This window comes from Helicoverpa armigera, chromosome 9 (genome assembly GCF_030705265.1).
Source record: "Helicoverpa armigera isolate CAAS_96S chromosome 9, ASM3070526v1, whole genome shotgun sequence".
Lineage (NCBI taxonomy): Eukaryota > Metazoa > Arthropoda > Insecta > Lepidoptera > Noctuidae > Helicoverpa > Helicoverpa armigera.
The window spans coordinates 4,896,523-4,921,439 of NC_087128.1; the positions used below are offsets into that span (position 1 = coordinate 4,896,523).

Consider the following 24,917-nt stretch of genomic DNA (forward strand, 5'->3'; position numbering starts at 1 on the left):
TTTGGGAAGCTATAACAATAGAACAACAGTTTTAGAATCCATCACACATATTTTGTCTTATTACAAGAATTCATGGGCACCCTAGTTGTTTGATATATTATGAAAATGTTATTATTAGCTTACCTGTGGAACGATGTATTGCAATAACCATAGGATTCACTTTTACAGGTATAAATGCAACACTTTTTCACCATTTTAATATTACCATTTTTATACAAAAAAAATAGAAGAGCTCGTGGCTAAGTCAAAGCCGCGCGGATCGATCGATCATAAGGTTAAGCAACGCTTGGCGCGGTCGGTCCGTGGATGGGTGACCATCTTGTCATAATGAGTTCTTCCGTGTTTCGGATGGCACGATAAACTGTAGGTCCCGGCTGCCATTTAAACATCTTCGGTAGTCGTTACGGGTAGTCAGAAGCCAGAAAGTCTGACATCCAGTCTTACCAAGGGGTATCGGGTTGCCCAGGTAACTGGGTTGAGGAGGTCAGATAGGCAGTCGCTCCTTGTAAAACCCTGGTACTCAGCTGCATCCGGTTAGACTGGAAGCCGACCCCAACATAGTTGGGAAAAGGCTAGGCAGAGGAGATGATACAAAAAAAATATAAACAAAATTTCTAACGCTGATTACGCGCCAAGAATGTTCAGGGTTACCGCCAGAATTAAAAAAAAAGCAAAGTAAAAATTTATGTTGTTTATGTTTTAAGAATAGATGCGAATACATTAATGCGATTGTTATAAATTTGTTGACTTACGATTGTTAAAATAAGATAAAAATATAAGTGATTCAATTGTTTTTTTGGCAACACAAAACTGTTGATCATAACATTTTTTTTATGCTGGCAAGGTGTTAGAACGAGACACACGGCCTCTGTTCTAACTATCTCTCTCGGCTCGGATTTGCCTTTATGTATTATGCAACCAATTTAGTACCTTATTGCGTTGGAATAGAGTTCATTAAAAGCATTGCGCAATCCTCTCTAAGCTAAGGCGTTCCCTGGACCTTTTTACCGACGTCAAAAATCATCAAATGACCCTTCCCGCTGTGGGTTAGCAGCGGTGAGGGGTTTTTAGTCAGTAAGAGTCTGATCTTACTGACTGAAAACCGTCTTGTTCCGTCATAGGCCTTTTATGTACCAGGGCTGCCTCTGCACTGCCTCGTTGGTCTAGCTGTCGCAAGTGCGGCTGCTGAGCACGAGGTCTCGGGTTCGATTCCCGAGTCGGGCCGAAATCGCTTTGTGGGTTTTAGAAGACTTTCACAAAGCAGCCCGGAGCCTGGAAGTTGGTGATTGATACACCCGTGCATCGGAGAGCACGTAAATGTCGGTCCTGCGCCTGATCTCTCTCCGGTCGTGTCGGATTGCCGTCCCATCGGGTTATGAGAGTGAAGGAATAGGGAGTGCACCTGCGTCTGCGCAAATGCTTGTGCACTATAATATGTCCTGCGCAATTGGCTGAACTCCTTAAATGAGAACAGCCGCCGTAGCCGATAATCGGCTAGGAGGACATCATCATCATCATCATCATCATCATGTACCAGGGCCGCGGTATCTCTTTCGAACAACCCGCAGCACGTTCCCTGGACCTTCAATAAAACTATGCAGTATTACAATATTGCGCCGGAACGCCACAGGCACTTTTGTCTTCTTTTTTGTTGATTGAAATGTTGCACAATGTAATTGATCGTCTAGGTGGTGCTTAAGAGCTCTATACCATAGACTTTCCATAGAGAAAATGTTAAAAAATATCTTCTGTGGTTGAAAATAAAAAGCTGTCAAAATGTCACAGAAATTGTCAAACATTGTTGTTGGTTTTGGCTACGCTTAATATTTTCTAATTTCTTGTTTGTACGTTTAAGAAATTTTATTAAAGAACTAATATGAAATAGAAATTGTGACAGCAAGCAGCCTTTAAATCATGTATCGGAGTGGAGTAGTGTATGTTTAGTGTGTCGAAATAATCTGGAGCTTACAAAACTCCAAAATGAAGTCTTTCAAGCTTATTGTCCACCAATCCAGTTTCAGTCGTAAGTATTGCTTCATAAATACATACTATTAATGTTCAACTGTATATTATAAAATACAACAATTATTCCTACTACTATAGTACACTTATACTATAGCTGATTTTATATTTTGTAATAACTGTTGAGAATATTACTTCACCATTAATTACGAATTTTAACTATAAAATTAAACAAGTAGCGTTGCTAACAATTGTTATTTACAACTTAATAGCTTATCAAAGTACCTACATAATTCTGAACCTGTAAATGTGGTGTGTTAAATGCCACACTCATTTCTATGAAGTATAGACAAACTGAAATTGAATTGTTTTGAATTTTTTAACTATAGAACTACTCCTAGTTACTTCAAACATGTGTATTTTAAACCTACCTCTATTATTTGAAATATTATAAAAAATATCTATGTCATTATACTAATAATACCTATATCATTATCTGTAAACATACATCGTGAAAATCCAGACGAATTGAGAACCTCCTCCTTTTTGAAAAGTCGGTTAAAAAATAATTTTACATGGATTGGTTTTAAACCATTAAAACAAAAGATAATATTTCTAAATATTCTAGCTATGGACATGATCATCAATATAAAAGACTACCCTGGCCTGAAAGAAAAGGATATTGTTGAGATATATCATCCGGAAAATGATTACCCTCGCCTGTTACTACAAGTCACTAGAGTGGATACACCAGGACGAGGAAGAGGTATGATAAAGTATAAATCAGCAGCCATTTAACAATTTAGCCCCGCACTCAGAGACGTTTAATGATTACTCAAGTCAATCCTTAGTGACGGATTGTCAAAGAAATCCTTAACTGAGGAATGGCTTAATAACAATTAAATTTGACAAACAAACTTAATTTAAGTAAAATAAAATATTCTAGTAACTAGCTTCAGACCGCGGCTTCGCCCACGTCGAGTTCGGTTATATCGCATTTCGAAGACAACTCTTCAAAGTCCGGAATAAAAACTATCCCATGCTCTTTCTCATGGTCAACTCTGTCTCTGTATCAAATTTTATTAAAATCAGTTAATTGGTTTAGATGTGAAAGCGTAACAGACAGAGTTACTTTCGCATTTATAATATTAAGTAGGGATTGTGTCTGCATATACATATCTCTTTTTATTCCTATTTTCCTGTTGTACAAGGGTAGGTAGATTAGAAAAAGATTCTTTTGAAATAAGAATTACCTACTTTCCTGCATTGTTTTTCTATTGTGTGGACAATACTTGATAAATAAAAATATTACGAAGCATATTTGATTGGATGCTTCAAATCAGTCACTACAATTTCTATTGAATTCTACTCAATATGCATACTATATTGAGAATAAGATAAGAGGTCAAACATTAACCTACTGAGACATAATGTGACATTGAAACACTACAAATAGTAATTAGAGTCCATTCACATGAATAATGATCTAGCATGAATCTTTATATGCAAATCAATTATGCTCATAAATTGATACAAACTCATAAATGATGCCTTATGAATTAAGACATGCAACTAGTTCAACTCATTTACTTTTATCACATACATAATTAGTTTGTTTAGTGTACTACAAAAAATATGTTGATTTGAAAATTTTAAATTAAGTCTACTTCACCTGCCTAGCCTTTTCCCCACTATGTTAGGGTCAGCGTCCAGTCTAATCAGATGCAGCTGAGAAATAAGTGCATGTTTGGACAACCTGACACCCCTTGGTAAAACTGGTCGGACTTTTTTACTCCTGACTACACTTAACCATAGACAGGAATAAGCCTACTTATTTACCTGTTCTATGTCGGAGCGCAGATATACACAGGACACAAATGATTTTCTATTGTTCTCATATCAGTGAAATACAAGCTGCTAAATTCTTTTTTTTTCCACAGACACCATCAGTGTGGAACAGAGCATAGCCACAACTTTCCAGTTGAGAACATTTGCAGACGTCTATGTGAACATAGTCAATGTGGCCGATGTGGCTCTGGACTCTGTGGAGCTCACATTTAAGGATCAGTATATGGGGAGATCAGAAATGTGGAGATTGAAGAACAGCTTGGTATGTAACATTTGTAAGCTCTACAAATACAAAACAATACGATTATTGAATGATTCAGATTTTTTTTCTACATTCTTCTAACATTCTGCTAACTCTGTCAAATGCTATGCTCCAACCGCATCAAAAAATAGGTTCAGCCAAACGTGAGATACTCGCGCACAAACATACATTCAGGTCAAACTGCGCCTTTATTTAAGTTGGTTTAAAAAATAATATTTTACATACATTCAATAAAAATATTGCTTAAAGTCTCAATATTGAGTTTTAAAATGTTTTAGGTAAGCACTTGTGTGTACTTAAACAAAAAGATTGAATACTGTGGAGGTGCCATAAGATGCCAAGTTTACGAGATGTGGTCTCAAGGCGACCGAGTGGCTTGCGGCGTCATCACTGAAGATACCAAGATCGTGTTCAGATCTTCAACGTCCATGGTCTACCTGTTCATACAGATGTCTTCTGAAATGTGGGACTTCGATATACATGGTGACTTGTATTTCGAAAAGGCGGTTAACGGATTTCTTGCAGACCTTTTTGCTAAATGGAAGGTGAGGTCACCTCTAAAAACAAGAGTAAAATATATTTATATGGCAACATTGTAAAATAAATAATGTACTGTTTGCTTTTACAGAAAAATGGTAGTAATCATGAAGTGACAATAGTGTTATTTTCAAGAACGTTTTATAAAGCTAAATCTTTGGAGGAATTCCCTCAACACATGAAGGAGTGCTTACAAAAAGATTACAGAGGCAGATTTTATGAAGACTTTTACAGGTACCTTTTAATCTAAATCTTTAAATTATCATACAATGAAGTGCATCCTATTATATTTCATCGGGGGCATAATTTTAAATTTAGCGTGTGGTTTCTCAACCACATGCTAAATTTAATTTTTTGAAGTGGTGGATTGACCACTTCCTCTTTATTGGGAAGTCGATTAAAAATTATATCAATTTTTATACAGGGTGGCAGTTCAAAATGAGAGATATGAAGACTGGTCGAATGTTCTCCTACAGTTGCGAAGATTATTCACTGATTATCAAAAAATCGTGTTGCAATATCACGAGAGACCGAACTTGGAGATTCCGACGGCAATTAACTCTACAGCAGCTCAAGGAAACTTTCTCGAAGTTTTGAATATGAGTTTAAATGGTAAAATTTAATGTAGTTCCAAACACACCTTATTTTGACAAAATTCAGTTCCAGTATAAAATATTATGTACTCTCACGGAGCGTAATCCATTTTTTTTACCTTAACGGAACCTTTTTGTATTTCAGTATTTGAAAAACATTATTTAGACAGATGCTTCGACCGTACTGGACAACTCAGCGTAGTTATAACACCAGGTGTCGGAGTTTTCGAAGTCGACAGAGAACTAACGAACGTTACAAAACAACGAATCATAGACAACGGTGTTGGCAGCGATTTAGTTTGCGTAGGAGAACAACCTTTGCACGCCGTACCTCTTTTAAAATTCCACAACAAAGACAACAATCTCAACTCTATAGACGATTACTCTATGCCCCATTGGATTAACTTATCTTTCTATTCTACAAACAAGAAGGTGGCATATTCAAACTTTATTCCTAGAATCAAATTGCCTCCAAGGAAAAGTCAGGAGCCTTTGAGGAAAATGTATGAAGATGAACGGAAAGGGAAGTTGTTGAAGGAAGATGAATATATGCATAATTCTATATTTGATTATGATGCATACGATGCACAAGTTTTCCAGTTGCCTCCAGCACATAGCACATGGTAAGATTTCCTTTTACCTACTAGATTTAATTTGTTTTGAAAAAATCTTCAATTGTTCTCATTTAGGCCATTCCTACTACTGATCTTTATATTTTGCAAGAGATGTCACTTGATTATAGTGCAGGTTCCAAACAGTGACAGAATTTTTCAAATTGCTTCAGATGTTTTGGAATCTTTAGGGAAGAATATTTTTTTGTTTGTAAAAAAAAATATTCTTTAGTAAACTCGTATAAGTTCTTAAGTCTCCACTTTTAAACACTACAATAATCACGACTCATATATTACAGTGTACAAAGAGTGACGCGTACAAAGAAAACGTCAGTAGCTGGTTTAGAAGGCATCAGTAGGCGAAGTCCTCCCACATCCAGTTTACATCACAGGAAGATGTCGGACCCTGATATACATCATACTGTTGCGGACATACTGGCTAGTGGCAGTAAGTTTTTGTTCAAAAAAAATGTTTAATCATCATTGTTGAATATTTCTACTTAGAATTTTATTCAACAAATTCAAATGCATGGAACTGAAAAAGCTTATGTGAAAAAAAATAAGCGGCTTCAATAATATACCTAAAACATCTTAACATATACTATGCTGAAAACCGCATCAAAATCGGTTCAGCTAAAGTTTTTTGTAGACAAAATTATTGTGGAAAAAAAATATTGGTACCTTACACAGGATGATATATTGTTGTGTGAACTTTTTCAACTCACATGTTGCGAGTTCCAAAGCATTTTCTGAAGCAAAAAATCTTGTATTTTACAATGTGTACCTCGTCCTACCAATTGTGATTTCTTTATTTATCTATTATATTATATAAAAACTTTTCAGACAAACAAGGAGCATTCGACACGAACAGTGACGCAACTGATTCCCCGCTCTCAAGCAACAGACTTTCTCCACGAAGTTCCATATCTTCTCACAAACCAGTGATCAGGACCGGACGAGCTCTCATCAATCCTTTCGACCCTTCCCATGTTACTGTCAAGTTGACCAGTAATAGACGACGGTGGACACATATATTTCCTAAAGGTAAGTTTAACATTTACCGTCATAACACAAAAACTTGTAAACGTCAATTTAACACTTGTCTAAAAAAATCAGATTATGACGTTGAAATAAGGTCCATTTTGCAACCACATTTTTTAGACAGGTGTTCAACAGCTATTTAAGTTTGTGTAGTAAGGCCATTCGTTTTTTATTGTTATACAGGGTTACTTTTCTGGTCATATGCTAAAACACATCAGACTTTTAGAGGTTTTATATGTTACGTTGGATGCATATAACATATGCCCTAGTTGTTTTTGAGATATCACAGAAGCACAAATTATTTCATTATTATACAGGGTTACTGTTTTTTTCGACACACCTTAATTTTGTTAATGACAGTTAATACCTAATGAATTCTCTTAATATCCTAAGCTTTGAATAAAAACTAAATTAAAGAAAATCGTAACTGTACCCAGACTTAAAGTATGACGATTGAAAAGTAATGGGCTTTAAAAATCATCCACTATTACTCACTCATTTTCATTAATTGTTCTTAACCAGGTCCGACGGGAGTGTTAATACAACAGCATCATTACCAAGCGAGGCCGGCGGGAGAGCCCGCGTCGAGGACCGAAGACCATCGCATTGAAAACAATGTGCCTAAGGAAAATGGATCATCCATCATCAATAATAATCACTCTATTTATCAAGTTGATGGTAAGTATAATATATTTATTTTTAATGATAAAAGGCACGTTTTTAACTACTATCTTACCTGATTTCGAAGGTTAATAATGGACCATGCCTGATTTTACTCTTGACTTGAAGATTCAGGCAGGCCTCTGTCACTCGACGTACTTGCGCGCGATAAATGCCTACCGCTCGCTGGGTTACCGGTAGCCCCACGCGGCACAGGGCTTTCGACAGACGCTCGCGACGCGCGCGTTTTATGTTTATTATTTTTATTTGTGAACATGACGACCTCTGGCCAGTTATGTGCCGTGCTTGGTTGCAGATCAAATAATAAGTATGAATATACATAGGTAAAAATACTTAACTTCTTGTTCATTTTAAAAATAAGCGACTTACTTTAGATACTTAAATTATAGATACTTTATACCTTATACTTAATTATACATGCAATGATTACCGAGTTTTGTAGCTAAAAACATTTCGAGTATAAGTAGGTATAGTTTTCGTCCAACTAAATGGTGGCTGGGAACGTTGCATATATCGCTGCACAGAAACCAATTTTGGGTAAGTAGGTATTATCAGCGGTCAGCGGTGTTGTGCCAGGGGTAAAAGGTAAGTATAGAATACTTGCGTGTTCTGTGCTCGAAAAGTAGTTGGGCACCTCCATTGATTTGGGAAGTCGGTTACAAATAAGCGTAACTTTGTTTCCCTACTTAATTGTAAGAGGCAACCCTACGCTCGCTGTCGGCACGGTCGCGGTCACTGAACTGTGCGCTATCGCATTGAAATAACAATCGAGCGGTGGAGCTTTTAAGGTTCATTTTCTAACGCAACTATAAATTTGTAGGTAGTTTGGGAACTTGTAGGTGCTTATAACAGTAGGTATGGACTTTTTTGTATGGAGTGATTTATCTGTTACGTAGTAACTATTATATAATCTGTGATTCAGGTTGTAATTATCAGGAAACAGACTCAAGCTGGGAATTGCATTCCTTAGCTTTCTGGGGAAATTGCCTTAATTTGACTAGTTATATTTCTTTCTATAAAACGTTGTCTTAAGACGCTATCGTTTTCAAGTAATTATATATTTTTCTATCTCTGCCTTATTCATATAGATAATTCCAGTCGGCTCATTTCAGTCAAAGCACCTGTTTCAATTAGCGGTCCCTTTTTAACACATATAGTTTACTTAATTTATTGAACTATTGTAAACAATGAATAGGTAACATTACAAAAAGGACAAACTACTTTAGCGCCCTCTGCATTACATTACATTTTACCTTTCACAGGTAACGTAATAGGCCGTAAACGAATGATAAGCGCATCAGGTGCTTTAGCCGTACTAGGCGTCGCTTCAGGCACCCCATCCACTACCAACAACGCGTCGCTAGCGCTACTATGGGGCGCCACGGGTGAACAGGAGTGGACGCCCGCCCTTACTACAGGTTAGTGTGTATGTGTGTGTGAGTGTGTGTGTGGGCATCGTGCGTTTATGGCATTGGTTCGTTCATGTACATAAGGCTGATATGTTGTTGGATACTAGACTTTACGTTCGTCGGGAATAAGGTCGATTTTTGTTTGAGGAATTTCACAATCGTTCACTAAATAAATGCTAAAAAGTGATGGTATCCAATGACATATTTGCCGATTGGTAAAGACATTAATCAAAGTAATATTACGGTCCTCAAAACTTATTGTCATTATTTACTAATGGTAGCATCAATATCACTTTAAAAACACTATAAAAAATAATTTAGTTTCAATGTGAAAGTCCTGGTTGAGATAAAATTGTTATTGTATTTTGAACCTAATTAAATGTAACTCGTGTATATTTTACAATAACAAGTAACGTTAGTAATTATTCTTGTAGTAACTTTTGTTATAAGGTTACTCACACAATCATTTATTCATTTTCAAATTCTTCTTCTAGATTTTTCTTGCATGCAATAATGCACTATAGTTCATTTTAAAACAATTAAAAAACTGTTAACACATTTTAAACCAAATTTTTGCATGCCTTAAGAACCTTGTGCTGGTGTTGATAAGGTTCGTTTTTTATTGGTGTAATACCGCGGATATTTGCATACATACACGTAGGAGATACACAGTTATAAAATAAAGATTAAAGTATTGCCTATGGATATCTAGAAGAAGATTTTGAAATACATATGTCCATATTTAATGTCCATCGTAATCTTGTAAATGGGAATCTGAACAGAGTCCAATTTCTCCATAATTGGTACTCTGTATTGGTTTTGGTTATCATGATAAAATTATATGTTTGTGTGTTGTATTAAATGTCCACAATTTTGATGTTTCATGATACCATCGCGTTGAAAAATTCTCTTCAAACCTCATTGGAACGAAGCGAACCGAGCTATAGGTTTGATATTCCATTTATTGGATTTGCATTGAGTAGTTTCTGCATATTATTATTATTATTTTGTGTTACATTAGTATTTATATTATATGCGCTACGGGGGAGACGTTTTATATAAATATGCGCTTCTTAATTTATAAAAATATTGTTATTTATGTATTCACAATAATATCTCCACGATGTACAAATTAATTATAACGAAACCAAAACTTATTGTATAGCATAACATTACAGTTTGAATGTCCAGCACATTACCAAGTAAAGAGTTATTATTTCTGACTGCAAAATAGCTGATCCCATTTGCCCACCTTGTGACTGATATCATTTCCCAAGACATAAAGAAAAATGTTTTAGGTCCTGAAACTCTTGTAATAATGATCTCTTAACCGTCATCAAAGTATGTGAATGTAATGAAAAATAATGAAAAGTATGTATTAAAATCAGTTGTTTTTAGTCTTATGTTTATTGATACTTTTGCAAAAATTTAATTATTTTATAATTATTTTAATTGCTCACCAGCATGCGTTATGCTTATATGGTCCTTAACGCTTAGTAAATAGCACATCTGCCATTTCCATCAACTCATTGGTATTCCAAATTACTAATATTTTTTAATAAACATTTATTTTCAGCTTCTCGAAATATTTTCCTTCACAGTTTGTCAATAACATATTAAAATGTTTAGAGTAGTGAAATTTCGAAGCTACTTTGGTATGCTTGCATGTGGAGTGAATGACATATCTACGTACTATTTATGGATATTGTTTATAAACTGTATTACTGATATACTGAAAGTATCAGTTAAGATTTTTATGAAGTATATAAAGGTATGGTTCGCAAACTGAATGCGGAATGATTGCTTGCTTGTGGAGAATTGCAGAATCACAGTGTTCCGTTTGAAACACTGCTCACACGCTGTTTGATAAAGGTGTATAGGTGTCTTTATGAATGAAAAAACTCTGCAGTGTGATTTTAAGCAATAGCGAAGCCAACAACTTTTATTGCTAACGCCTTATCTGAAGATCAAAAGAACTTTAGTTTTAGATGACACTGCTCAATAAAATCAAAATTAAACAAAAAATATAATAAAACCAATCCTTATCAGGTGTCGACTGGAAATCGTTAACGATTCCGGCGTGTTTGCCGATTACCACGGATTATTTCCCGGACAAGCGGTCTCTACAGAACGACTATTTAGTATCCGACTATAATCTTCTGCCGGATGACGTGAACGCCGATTTTGCACAGAACAGAGCAATTTATAAAGAACCTTTGACTACTATGGAGGTTTTCAAAGAATTGGTGTCACAGAGATTGGCTCAGGTGAGTGTGGCTTTTTTACGTGAAATGTGTATGTGTATATTAATGAAATTAAAAATATTAAATCAAAATATTCTGTTTCATTAATGAGGCAGTTACACGAATATAAAGACATAAATATTATAAAACCATTTACATAACAACTTGTACGCAGAGATAAAAATTAAAATCAAACCTTATTTTGTGGTCATAAAAAATACGATTTGTTTCGTGATACAGGCTAGACTTTTATAGTGCCAACTTGATTAGAGACTTCTTTCTAACTGATTAAAATTTCTTCCACTCACCAATTTATACTAAATCGGTTCTTCAGCACAAACGGCAGCATATCCTTAGTTCTAGAAATTATAATTTGTAATTACGTCTAAATTCCATAATTCCAGGGTTTCCAACTAATAGTAGGAGTAAACGAGAACGAAGTGATAGAAGCTCACTGCCCATCCACGGCAGCCCCCCCGCCGTCGAAGGTAGCCCCTCAATGTGGCAAACCCGCCAACGTAGCCCCCACTAAACGGTACCTGCTCTCTATAGGAAGAATCTTCCATAAACTCACGCTGGTTGGATCTACCATCACCGTTACTAGATATAGACCCAGGTAAGATTGGAATTTCTGTTTTAAACAATTCGGTCTAGGCTTGCTTTAAAAAAAAAAAATTAAATAGTTGATCTCTTATTCTTGTAACTAATTTTTTTTTTATTATAAGTTTAACTTAGTAATAAAGATTTATGGAATCGGCGTTAGGTACTTTGCGGAAATAATTTCCTAACAGAATGCATTTGTCGAAAATCCGATGATCTTAATATAAACTGTGGTAGGTTAAATAGAGTGTATGTTATTTACTTTCTGAGGTTACGAATGGCGGAATTTGAGACTTTTAGGTCCCTTAGGTTCATATACATCATTTTAAAAAATAAACATCAGTTAATGTGACAAAGGCACACAATACTAGACAGATTAAATCAATTCCTCACTATTTATCATGTAAAACCGAAACTTCCAGACATCCCTACCCGCCATTCAACATCCACTACCGCTACCGTTTCCACGCGCCAAACCACGATACATACGAAGTCTCCTGGGTTTCCTTCACCACAGAGAAATTAGAAACTTACAACTGGAACTATATGGACCATTACATTTGTACGAGAGGGGACACAGATTTCGCTTTGGCCGAGGTGATTGTCACGGTAAATGGTAACGGCAGTACTATTTCTAAGCTTTATTGCTTAATAACACTGCTGCCGGGCCGTTTTTTTTTGTTTTTTCGCTTTTTTGGTTTACGTGAGGTTTTTATTCCGGATTTTTGTTTAACAGTGTAGGGCTTTCAAGTGCTTTGTAGACACACTAACTTCTGGCACCTAATTAATCTGCACTTAGGAAAGACAGAAATGCTTTAGTTTATAACTTCTGGGTTTTATTTCAAACAATTGGATAAGTAGTTTTGTTATTAATGGGGATAGTGAAAAGAGCTGCTAAGACTTTTTTATGCTAACAAATACTTCATTTTTTTGAGTCTCTATGTCAAGTTTGTATTTACTCTTAGTTTCTATAAAACTGCTATAGTGATTAGTAGCTGAACTTAAAATCCGGATAAAGCCACACGTAAAATCTATCACCTACTAACAAAAACCTACTTCTAGGCTCTCAAATATTGGAGGTTCCGTACACTTCTGCTGCCTCTATACAACCCAGCAACGAAACAAATAATGGACGATAATATAATACACTGCGATATATACCCCACGCCAACCCGCCATGACCTCGATCAACTGACAGACGGGTTCCTCAAAATGACGGAACAGTACTTCAATAAGGTTAAAAGACCTAACAAGCAAAGGGTAAGTATGGTAGGTAACTGGATAACACCGGATTTTGGGATTATGTTAATTGATCGGCGCTATTTTTTCTTTAATTTCTATAAGATTTTTGGCCAGTTTTTTTTTGTACGTGCAGCTTTATTAGCATTTTTTTTCTAGGCTACACTTGATATTAAATGTGCGTAAGAGCATTTGGCGTAAATTAACTGTATATGGTTGCTATCAAATTAAACAAATAGTTATTGTGCTGCCTGCGTATTGCCAGTTTCGCTAGAGACAAATGAATTGTTTTGATATTCCACACATTTTTACAATTTATTTTATGTGTCTTTAGCCTGCCTGTTGCGTAGATGGTTTAACTCAGAATTAATTTAGGCAATAATTAAGCGCTGATCAATTAATCATTATAATCGAATCTAATCTCAAAAGAACAGACATACCTACACTTTAAAATCAATATAATTTTTGTTTATAAATATTTCAATTTATTGTATATGAGTAACTATTTTTTTGTTGTTATTTGTAAATATGTATGTAAACGATTATGTCACTTATAGACATTGTCGAAATTTTAGTATAGACCGCTCTAGGTCTAATGTAAATATTTATTTAGTAATGTTTATAAGTGAAGCAAAGCATGAATAGTTATTTTGCACATCGTATGTCACGTAGAAACTTACTACTTCGCACTGCATGTATGTAGATGTGCACATTTCCCCAGTAATCTGTAGATAGCAAAAACTGCTTGACAATATCAAAATCTAATTCTATTTTTTTTTTATATTAAACACTGCCAACACTACTGAAATAATTTGTACTAAAGTGTACTCAAACATAAAATTCCAAATTCCACTGTCGTGTTTGTGTAGAAGCATGTCACTCCTCGATATGTTAACTTTTTATTTGGTCTCAATATCAATTTAATTTTAGTACCTATAGGATCTGCATCGTCCATGTTAAATGTATGAATGTGATGGGCATGTATTTATGTTTATCTAAGATATTTAAATTATTTTTCTGTTGCACACCACATGTTATTTGTAATTTCTTGTTTGAGTCTAAGCGCATGATGTATTAACTTGATAATCAATCTAGAGACCGCAGACCGGGCGCGACATGAAATGCCTTGTTATGTTGTAGACATTTCGCTTCGAAAACCTACCTACTTTCCAGTATCGAACTAAGCATCGCTATCCACATTACCCAAGCAACGAACAAAATTAGGTGACATCGATTTTTGGCGTAACCGGTAGTAGCGCAGCTTAGCGTCGATTTTAATCAGCGTCGTTTTCGACGACTCGGTCTCCGCTCTGCGGTCGGAATTGTAAAATAGTGCGAAAATCGCGATATAAAATGCCTCGAGATCGCGGGCTCCAATACGGTTATTGGGTGCGTTCGGTCGGAGCAAGGCAACAGGCGGCGGTAGGACGGGGCGCTTGTACGGTGCGGTGCTGCAGATGGCGCTGGCGGGCGGCGGCGCGGCCGACGCGCAGCTCACGCGGCGCCGGCACTCCACCTCCATCCTCACGCGCAGCGCGCAGGTACCTCCCACACAGCGCCACACACACGACACCACACGTGTCTACGTCGGTCCGATTACAGTCTCATATACACTGCGCCCGACATTACTTGACGAGTTCGACTCAAGCCGATCGGCTGCGCAGTAGACTTGTTCCTAAAAGCTACTGCGCAGCCGATCGGCTAACTTCATACGCGCCAAGTTATTTTGGACGTATTGTAACGTTCGAGTCACGTCTACGTTAGTTATTATTTAGTGTGCAGCCCACATCCGTCGCCACTCCCTTCGCCTCCACGACTCCATAATGACACTTTTCAGTTTTCAGTTTGTGCTGCGATCAAATGAGGCAGACCTCCAATTTTGTAATAAAACAGTGTGAAGATTAAAATGTAACACTATCTAAAGCTTTAGTTATCCAAAGCTTACAAATAAAATAAAATTGGTCTGGACTTTTGATCGCTTGACTCGTCTCTTTATGTTCAATTTGGAATCAAAATTTTATGATTTCGATGTTATTTTCTGTGGCATATTTGCACACTCATTTCATTGGCTCCATGAAAACCGGGTTTGTAAGCAATTGATGTTAATTTTTATTAACCTTACATTGGAGTGGCGTTTGACCTTCTAATCTTCGCACCTTAACCTCAGTAGACTAACGATAACACGTTGAAACGACACTGTAGGTACTAATTCACAATTAATCGTAATTTTATAGATAACAGTGCAGTGGGGGTCTTCGCCAGGTGGATGTCACTTCTTGATATTACTGTAGATACCTATATCTGTAATGCAATCAATCACCAACCATTCACTTCCTGAATGAGATATCCTAAAAAGTCGACGATAACAAGTCATTTTTGATGTTTTATAATAGTATTATAAAACTAATTAATTTGTAGAATGGAATCAAAAATTTCTTCTTGTCTATCCGACTGTGGTCATGTTACGAAAGTTTTTAAAATACCCTCAAACAAGAACCACCACATTGTATATGCATATGGCGTATATATTTGCACTGCTTATTATAAAATTATGCAATTATTATGCACGGAATGCACATGAGACATTTTGTTTGCTGGCTTCTTTTGATTATTATTTTTTAGTTTACAGTTTACGACATGACACTAAATGTGACCCTTTATTTTGAGCGCAACAGAGTCGTCTGTATCTGCAAAATTAAAAAAAATGCTTCTTGTAAATATAGCTTAATTTTTTTATAGTATTTTATTTAGAAACATTTAAGATTATCTATCATTCAAAATAAGAGAACTCTCAAATTTTAATTGCATTGAGGTTAATAGAAACTTGTTATTTCTTCTCAGAATACTTTACTGATCAACATTTTATTAAGTACCATCCAACTAAATGTCAAACTGAAGTTATATTTAGTTTGCATGTTCTCTTTCCCGCTACAGAAGGCCTTGTGTGCTCATGATTTATGATCAATTTTTGCTTGCGCAGAGTCGTAAAACAATTCTAAGTCACCCTTATCTTCATTACATAAAATCGTACAAAAATGTGCCGAAATGAAGACAATTTTCAATTGTAAATTTCGGTAGAAATATGGCCTTTATGTTGTGGAGATAAGTTTGAATTTAGCACGTTCACCTAAGATGGACCCTTTATATCTTCCGAGCGAACGCTAGCTAGAATTGATCTCACAAGTAAAATCAAATTAAAATCATTGTACAAAGTGTCATGTCCGTAAAATCAGGATACAATACAACGAATGTTAAAGATAGAGCTCTAGGTAAAGTTGCCGTGTTAAAATGCGTGTTGTGTGCGTGTATCAGGGCGGTGTTTCCAACTCGCCGTTCAGGGAGCGTGTCGGGAGCACGCGGCTGCCTGACCGTCCGAGGCTGCGGATCGAAGCCATGTCAGTAACTACGTCACACATACAATGTTATAAGGATCTTTTGGCATATGGAAAAATCTGAACGTAAGAATTTTGGGGGCAATTTTTCAATTATAAAATAGGTTTAATTCGCAGGATAGATATGGCATTAATTTTGTTAGAAAAATTGTATGTTAAAATTACATTATTTATCCTTGAGCTTATTTTATAATGGACCCCTAAAATTACTTGAGAAAATTACAAAGACTGTGTCAAAAGATCCTTGTCCGACTACAGCTTAGCATTCACTGGCCGGTTTTAAAGATATTTAAATTTCGAAGCTTACGAGGGTCAAACTGAAAGTTCTTAGAAAATCAGAAACTGGTTACATTAGCCAGTTATTCGTTTTATTATATGTTTTATTGTAGTGTTAGTACGTCGAACACAGCATTTGAGTCACCTCCGTTAAATCTTTTAATCATTTTACGGCACCAATCCACACTATGGAGTTTTTGAGCCTCAGTCAAATTATGATGACCAGGCGCAAAGCTTCCTGACCGCTTAATGTTCGTGGAGGATTTTGTGCACTTGACTCATAATGATGCCTAAGCTTGTCCGAATCTGCTGATAGGTCACTCTTCTATCAGTCTCTATCATACGCCGCACAACACAGATGTTATCTTCAGTCATCGCCGTAGAAAGCCGTCCCTCAGGTAAATCATCAGTGAGATTAGTGCGACCACGTTTAAACTCATTAAACCAGTTGTAAACAGTCGCACGAGATGGGGCTTCATCGTGAAAGGCCAATCGTAGTCTATCATAACTTTCTTGTTGACTTAAATGACATCGAAAGTCATAAAAAATCATTGCACGAAAATTTTCTCGTGTTAAATTCATGTTGACGTGACACAGACAATTTTCAATTTGCCGCCAAATCGTAAAACAAATGACAAATGAATTAAATATATACTCAGTAATATTGGTAAAGAGTTCTATTTTCAAATTATATAATTATTTTTTTATTATATTGTTTATAAGTGGCCAGTTCTAAGAACTTTCAGTGTGACCCTCGTAAAACATTTTCAGTGGTTCTTCATATTCATTCTGTCTCTTTCAATTTATAGTGGAAAGATGGCGACAGAAATATTCACTTTGACACTTAAAATTAAGATATTTTGAAATTAATTGATAAGTTTTTAAAATCGGTTAGTATATTGAACGTATTTTATACGCGTCTGTTTTAAATTCTCTTTTTTTATACTATTTTAGAGTTGAGCAAAAAGCACGGTTTTACTTATCAACTTCTTAGCATTACGAAAGTAAAACAAAATAAAAAGACGCGTATAAAAACGTTAGCTATGCGTACACAAGGATCGCTTCATGTTCGTCGCATGGTGTGCTGGCGCTTAGACAATATCTTCACTTTGCACCTCATACATTACTATACACACGACTTTCCATCATTCATGCTTTCCTAGTCACCATGCTTCATACCTTTGTGTTGTCATAAAACGTAATACATGTAACTAATATTTATTTATATTATTTGTTTACGTAAGTTGCACCTTTATTTTATTTAGATATTTTGAAATTATTTTAGTTCCTAATTTTTATAAATTCTCCCATGATTTAATTATTTTACTAAATTGATACAATTGTTTTTTGCAGATATCCCTTATAATATTGATTCTAATTCATGACACGGTTTATTTTTCTATCGCTAAGCTATCATCGAATGCTTGCCCGTGCCTCTCCTATCAGTTGCTTATTCTTATCCTTATTGAATGTTTCATTGCAGCAACTATCACCTACTAAGTCACTAAACACTAGTCAAAGTAACAAGTAAGTATACAGTTCGCTTCATCATGCCCTTTTACAAATCCGTTTTGAGAGTCATACGTATTTACTGAATCATATTTTTTCATATTACCTATTCATGAACAGTTGATGTGTCCAAAAAAGAAATGAGCAAGCCTCGTGAGAAATTACGGCTCGATTTTGGTAGCAATTTCAAATGATAGTCAATGGAAACCCTGTTTACCCAACCTCGACTAATAGGCACTTGTCATGGATAGTGACATAACGATGGGTCCACAAATATTTCAGAGTTCAAGAAGCACTTTCATTTCTCGTTTATTTGGTTCTAATTTTAGGATGAGCGTGGTCATCCAATTCTTGTCTATGATTAGAGGCTTGTGCCCAGCAGTGGGATAGTAAATAAAGAACTTGTTGTCGCATGTACCCATTTGCGAATGATTCTCAAAATGACCATAAAATCATCATAATTTTCTATAACTCAACTTCTGCTTGGCAGCTTTGCGTTTGGCATTGAAATTCTGCTTTATTATCATTGTTAGATTTATATCAGTATATTGTTGAAAACCTCTAATATGAATATTAACTTCAGGGCTGCAGCGAAAACGGTTTTAGAAAGGACCCAGTCTCAGACTGGTGAATGTGACGATACGTATGATGACGGGTAAGTAATACATATACTATGAAACGATGAATATTATGAAAGTCGATAGATATAATCCAGCAAAAATATCTATGTATTTTAGTTCACGTCCAATATCCCAGATCGAGTTATCGGTCGGTTGCACCGTTTAACTATAATGATAAAAGAACCATTTTTAGTTGACAAATCACTCGTTTGACCAATGAGCGGTCATTTCAATAGTTAGTATGGTAGCTAGTTATGGTTTTGTTGTGCAACTCTCACTTAGATGTTAAAAAAATTAAATAAAGGTCTTTTGTTATTAAAATCTTTTTAGGTAGGTTATATTAATTCTGCCGTCATACAAACTCTTTTTATTATTCCAGGGTGCCAGAACCGAAACTGAAAGCGACCGCGTCATTAGCAGAGATAGTGGATCGTATGCGCAGCCCACAGTTGGGCGTGGGCTTCTTACAACAGACTGTCAGCTTGCCGTCACATACATTCGTGTCGATATACGCCATACATTGGCTACAAGCTAACATGGAAGGCGTGAGTTATGAGAAAGCTACGTCTATTATGGAGGTGAGTTTTTGATCACGTGTGATTTTTAACCGACTTTAAATAAAGGGGGTTCATAGCAACCTATTAATCAGACTAAGAAGGTTTTAGGTAGACTATTGAAGTTGCCTTTATTTTTATAAATAAAAGTTTTTTTACAAAATCTTATATCTAAGTACCTTACAACTTAACATTTATCTGTCTGTGGTCTAAAATTTGATCGTTTGTATATTGTACCTACTCACATATAAAAAATGAAAATTGTTATTTGGGTTTCTTCGCAGAAATTACTACAGGAAAAATTGATATGTCACGCATCAGGAGATACAACAAAACGCTTCGTTGTTGGTTACTACATGTATCATATCTTGCCACAGAAGAAAGATAAAGGTAATTATTACGTATTCGTTACTCTGAGTCTAAATAATTACTCAAGCATTTTTCATAAATCGTTCTTTAGTGTGAATCGATTATGAATGCCTGAGTATCATTCTAGAAATGTATCTTTTGCCTTAAAGTAGGTATTACATGGTCGATAGTTCAATCAATGACATTTATGACCCTCGTCGGACAAATCAAATACAATAAGTACAATAAAATTTCAAACGATTTTTCGATAAAATGGGTCGTACATATCATTGGTTGATAGTTCTTATACCTACAGTGGTACAGTACATTTGAGCACGTAAATGTCGGTCCTGCGCCTGATCTCTCTCCGGTCGTGTCGGATTTCCGTCCCATCGGGCTATGAGAGTTAAGGAAGAGTGAGTGCACCTGTGTCTGCGCAAATGCTCGTGCACTATAATATGTCCTGCGTAGTTGGCTAATCTCCTTACATGAGAACAGCCGCCGTAGCCGATAATCGGCTAGGAGGACATCATCATCACCTACAGTGGAAAAAAGTATAACACAATTTTATTTATTTCCAGACAATATGTCGGACTACGTAAAACCTTTAGGCGATCTTCAAAGTTTTGAAAACGAATGGATGGAAGTCGAAGTCCTAGGTCCGAGATCCCCATTGCTCCCTGCCGAAACTCTGATGGGGGCCATTGATATATCTGGTACCAGTCCTGTGACTGATGATACGGGGGTCCCAGCATTTTTGTGTGACAATATAGATCCCAGTTATATGCAGTTGGGGTCTGATAGTGATAGTAAGTATGTTTTATGATATAACACTTTTTGGAAGAAATATGTGGGAATAAAACTTGAAAATTGAGACTATTGGATTGAATAAGTACAAATATACAATTTAGATGATGACTACTGCTCGTTCGTTATGCAAATTAATAGCATTAAGATTAATTAAATTAAAATGGTAAGTATTTATTAATAATTTTAATCACATAAATAATCATAAAATTTTAAATTTATAACAAAGTGTGATTCAAGGGAAACGTTATAAAATCGAATATCAGTTTATTTGTAACGTGTTATGAACTTTTCCTCCAAATATATAGTTTTAGTTCAAAACATAATATTTTTGAAAGTAACTGATATATATTTAATTATATTCTAGTGCCCCTATACAAGAACACACACTTAGACATTGATGTAAGCAACAAGAGTGACCGCATCGAGTGGGGCCACGCTCGCTACCAGGCCACCTTCCGCCCCGACCAGGCCTACGAGATGTGCATACAGTGGGCCGTCGCTAGCGGCAATATTGTCGCTGAACTGGTAAATATTAACTAACATATCGACTTCATCTCCCTTTTAATGAGACGAGTAAAAGTATTGTTTTAACCTATTTGCAAAATATCATTTATCATACAGGGTATCCCACCAAGCTTGGATCAAATCATCAAATCAAAATGTTAATCAATGACCCTGTCTACTTATATCCCTGTTCCACTTGATCTATACTTTGAGGAACACTCTGCATAAATGTAGAAATATTTGACCTTATATTTGGCGAACTGCATCGCTGCATATTGATTTCTAACCTGGCCTTTTCTATCTCTCAGAAATCTTAGCCATAGTAATTTCTAAGATCGTTTAGCTATTATGAATAAAGTTAAGTATTCGGCACACTTCGGAAGCCTTTCAAGGACAATTTTATGTTTTGACTGTTGATTCAAAATATATATTAGACAAGTGATGTTCCACAGATATTTAAGATAAAAAAAATTATGAAGGTTTTGTTTAACGTACAATAATTATATCTGTACTTATTTCTAGATATTTGGCTGGGCGCGCAAGGCCCAGAGTTGTAGACTGCAAATGGTGCCGATACCCGCGGATCCTCTCGCTCTGCCGTTCACACTGAAGTCTGACCCTTTAAGGGGACCTATTTATGTACCGCTTAACGAAGAACCGCTGCTTAGGAGCAAAGTCACCTTGTTCGAAGGTATACATAATAATAATATAGTAATAAGCTACTGCTAACCTCTTCAACTTATTTAAGCTGTGTCCTATGGGGTCCATTTTGAATCTAGACTGTAAAATGTACCATCTGTATAACATATAGAATGCTCATAAAGAATTGAGTATGGAGTAATATTATTCATTATTTTCCACCAGTCATGGTTTGAGATTGATTTTACTTATATGAATACCTACTTTGCAAGTGATAATGCACGCATGAATTTCCCTCCTACATACGACTATCACGAATCTAAACAACTGACAACTACCGATTAAAGCGGGTACAAGGGGCAAAATTGGTGAGAAAGCGCCTTTAGCTAAAAGTTAATTTTAAAATCAAGTTTTGTGCAATATGTATAGTCCATTGTATTAACGTGTTACTAACCAACTTATAAGTTTTTACCATTTGATTTATCACCAGGTTTCTCCGAAGACACATGGCTGGAACGTCTATTCTTATTTCAAGAGGCTATCGTGGGTCGTTTCGGCTTCATCAAGTGTACGGTAGAGAGTACATCTCACGAAGCAGGCGTAGGAGACCATTTATATGTTCATGTGACCGGGAACATGTTTATACTTATTCCTACTACAGTGAAGTCGGAACAACGGGCGTTGAGGACTAAACCAGCGAATAAACCGCTGAATGCTAGCAGGTGATTTCATTTATTATAACACTTTTACTTGGAATAACTATCGTAACTTACTCGTTACGATATCGTCTGCCCGTGACCACGGATGTTGTAAAGGATCCGGGATTAAATTATATGAATTCATCCGCGATAAAATCCCTAAAAGTGTTTTTATTTAAATGTCTAATATGCGCGTAACTGTCACAAATCAATATATTGTAACTTATGTTATCATGTGCTCACCTTTACTCCGAAGCTAATTGCCAGCCATTCTTTAGGCGCTTTGTAGTCAGGCATTAATTAAATTGTGCAATCTTACGTATTGTGCAATTGACCGACAATTGAGTTAATATTGAAAATTGCGAAATGTTTTTTAGTGACTGACATTTTAATTGCACAATCTATACTAATATTATAAAGCTGAAGAGTTTGTTTGTTTGTTTTGTCGATTTGAAAATTTCTTTCAGTGTTAGATAGCCCATTTATCGAGGAAGGCTATAGGCTACTTTTTATCCCGGTACGGGAAGTAGTTCCCACGAGATGCGGTTGAAACCGCTGGCAGAAGCTATTATAAGTGTAGTGTGTATTTGTAGTGTTATTATAAGTGTAGGGGCTGCCTAAGTTTAGGTATACTTGTTGTTAATAATGTATCTGCTAAGTAATCCACCACAAAAGCTAAGTATTTATTACAAATGTATATGCCTCCCAGATACCCAGTTCACCCGGAAGCGGCTCCCAGTCCACATGAGGGTTACATTACGAGGCACGTCAGTGGAAAGAATAAGGACGATTATGATAACAACCGACGGGTAAGATTCAATGTGCTTGTAAACCTTTTTATGAATAAATGAACATAAATAGACGGAATAACGCGCGTTTCCAAAATTCTATCCGTCTATTTACTAAGATTTTGAAATTAAGCAAAAGTTAAAATATTGAATAGCATAAATGGAGTGTTAGTACAGTTAGAGTAGGCAGATTCAACTGTTGATAGCTATTTGGCTAAATAGGTTTCAAGGATTATTATAATTACATACAATTATTTGTGACGTATGAGTTGTGATCTCAAACTTCAACATAAAATATGTGTACGAATAAACAATAATTCAATCTGAAAAAAATATTCTAGATGGGTTTCCTCTGGTCGTGGAATCACATGATATCTAAGAAGTGGAAGTCGTCACTGACGCCGGCTACCGGAGACGAAGGCTTCCAAATGCGAATGCTGAGAGACTTCAAGCATTTCTGCGCTAATCAAGAACAGAGGCTCAGTCAATTCTGGGATCAGTGCTGGGAAATGCGAGAAAAAGCCCGCGGCATGCAATCTTGTTAATTTATAAGCCAAATATTTAATTTAGATGTATGGATACTGTTGAATATATTTTATGATTTTCCTATATTGTGGTTTTGTTTTTTATCCTCAATGTCGGTGTTATGAAACTACAAACTCATACTCATTTCGTAATATTATGTATGCAATACGGCGCAAATTAATTGAGAATAACGCAATGGTTTTTAGCGACAAAAATTTTAATTGCACAATATTTTTAGGTCTACCTTAACCACTGGTAATTTGGACCCTACTCCCTATAACGGTGGTTATATATGATTCATATTTGTAGATGTTTCTTATTATTATTTTAAATTACAAGTAATTACGACAAAATCAACATCGGTACTATGAAAGACGAAAGAACGAAAATGACGTTCCACAGTTCTATAAATAACTTTCTTGTGCAATATCAGACGTCTATGACAAAATATTCGAACCGATTTACCATAAATAAATTGTAATTCAATTATATTATTCAATACATTCACTATACAAGAGAAATAAATCTATTAATAGGCATGTTTACCTATACTTATATGCATGTATCAGCCCGTTATCGGCACAATGACCGCTGTGTCCGCATCCCGTGTGTGTCAACGGCCTTGCGACTTACGTCAGCAATTTAGGTCACACATATGCCACTAGTGGTTACCATCAGTAACATACTAGTTTTAAAACCAATTAGCTATCTCCCGGTTAACTCATCTGATATTGTAAGAATTAAAAGTTTTAAATAATAATATCTAAGGGGTCCCGATTTTCAAGTAGGTACGCTGTAGCTACCTCCCTTGCAGGGGGGGTAAGTAAATGCATGTATGCAATAACAGTACCTACCTAACACCTAGTTGGTAACGAAAAACAGTTTGATTTTGGTGGTTTCAAATGCATTGTTCCCTTGGGTTTCATTTTGGTCAAGATAACTTACTGTTTAGGTATAACTAGCTTTCACCCGCGTCCCGAGACAACTGCTTCCCTTAGCCGGATGGTAACAAAAACTATCCTCTCGGATTTAAACTATCTCCCCTCTAATTTTCAGCTAAAATGCTGCAGCCATTCTTGAGTGTGTATCTAAAACGACTTTATGTACCTATATAGCTTTATTTATTGAAGGTCAATTCATGACTGCAAAATTAATATTATAAAAAAATTAAGTAACAGGAAAAGTCAGGTCATATTGGGTGATATCGGTGATAAAAATAACGACATAA

At 35.9% G+C, this 24,917-nt stretch overlaps 1 protein-coding gene across 7 annotated transcripts; it reads left to right on the forward strand.

Moving 5' to 3' along the window:
* The first annotated feature begins 1,771 nt into the window (after window positions 1-1,771).
* Window positions 1,772-23,773, forward strand: LOC110371497 (GATOR complex protein Iml1). 7 transcript variants are annotated; one of them, XM_064036396.1, is made up of 27 exons: window positions 1,772-2,023; window positions 2,591-2,728; window positions 3,903-4,072; window positions 4,351-4,617; window positions 4,701-4,843; window positions 5,034-5,221; window positions 5,348-5,825; window positions 6,113-6,261; window positions 6,657-6,857; window positions 7,377-7,532; window positions 8,798-8,953; window positions 9,877-9,891; window positions 10,994-11,211; window positions 11,592-11,803; window positions 12,210-12,396; window positions 12,850-13,047; window positions 14,484-14,567; window positions 16,339-16,421; window positions 18,787-18,858; window positions 19,203-19,401; window positions 19,662-19,767; window positions 20,307-20,534; window positions 20,900-21,060; window positions 21,562-21,730; window positions 22,169-22,400; window positions 23,086-23,185; window positions 23,506-23,773. In XM_064036396.1, exons 1-27 carry the CDS (start codon window positions 1,981-1,983, stop codon window positions 23,707-23,709), a joined length of 4,557 nt encoding a protein of 1,518 aa, XP_063892466.1. In that variant the 5' UTR covers window positions 1,772-1,980; the 3' UTR covers window positions 23,710-23,773. The 7 variants fall into 7 exon arrangements, with proteins under 7 accessions (XP_063892466.1, XP_063892470.1, XP_063892467.1 ...); XM_064036400.1 differs by lacking the exon at window positions 16,339-16,421 and adding an exon at window positions 18,178-18,221; XM_064036397.1 differs by having other exon boundaries at window positions 12,210-12,384.
* Window positions 23,774-24,917: the final 1,144 nt, after the last annotated feature.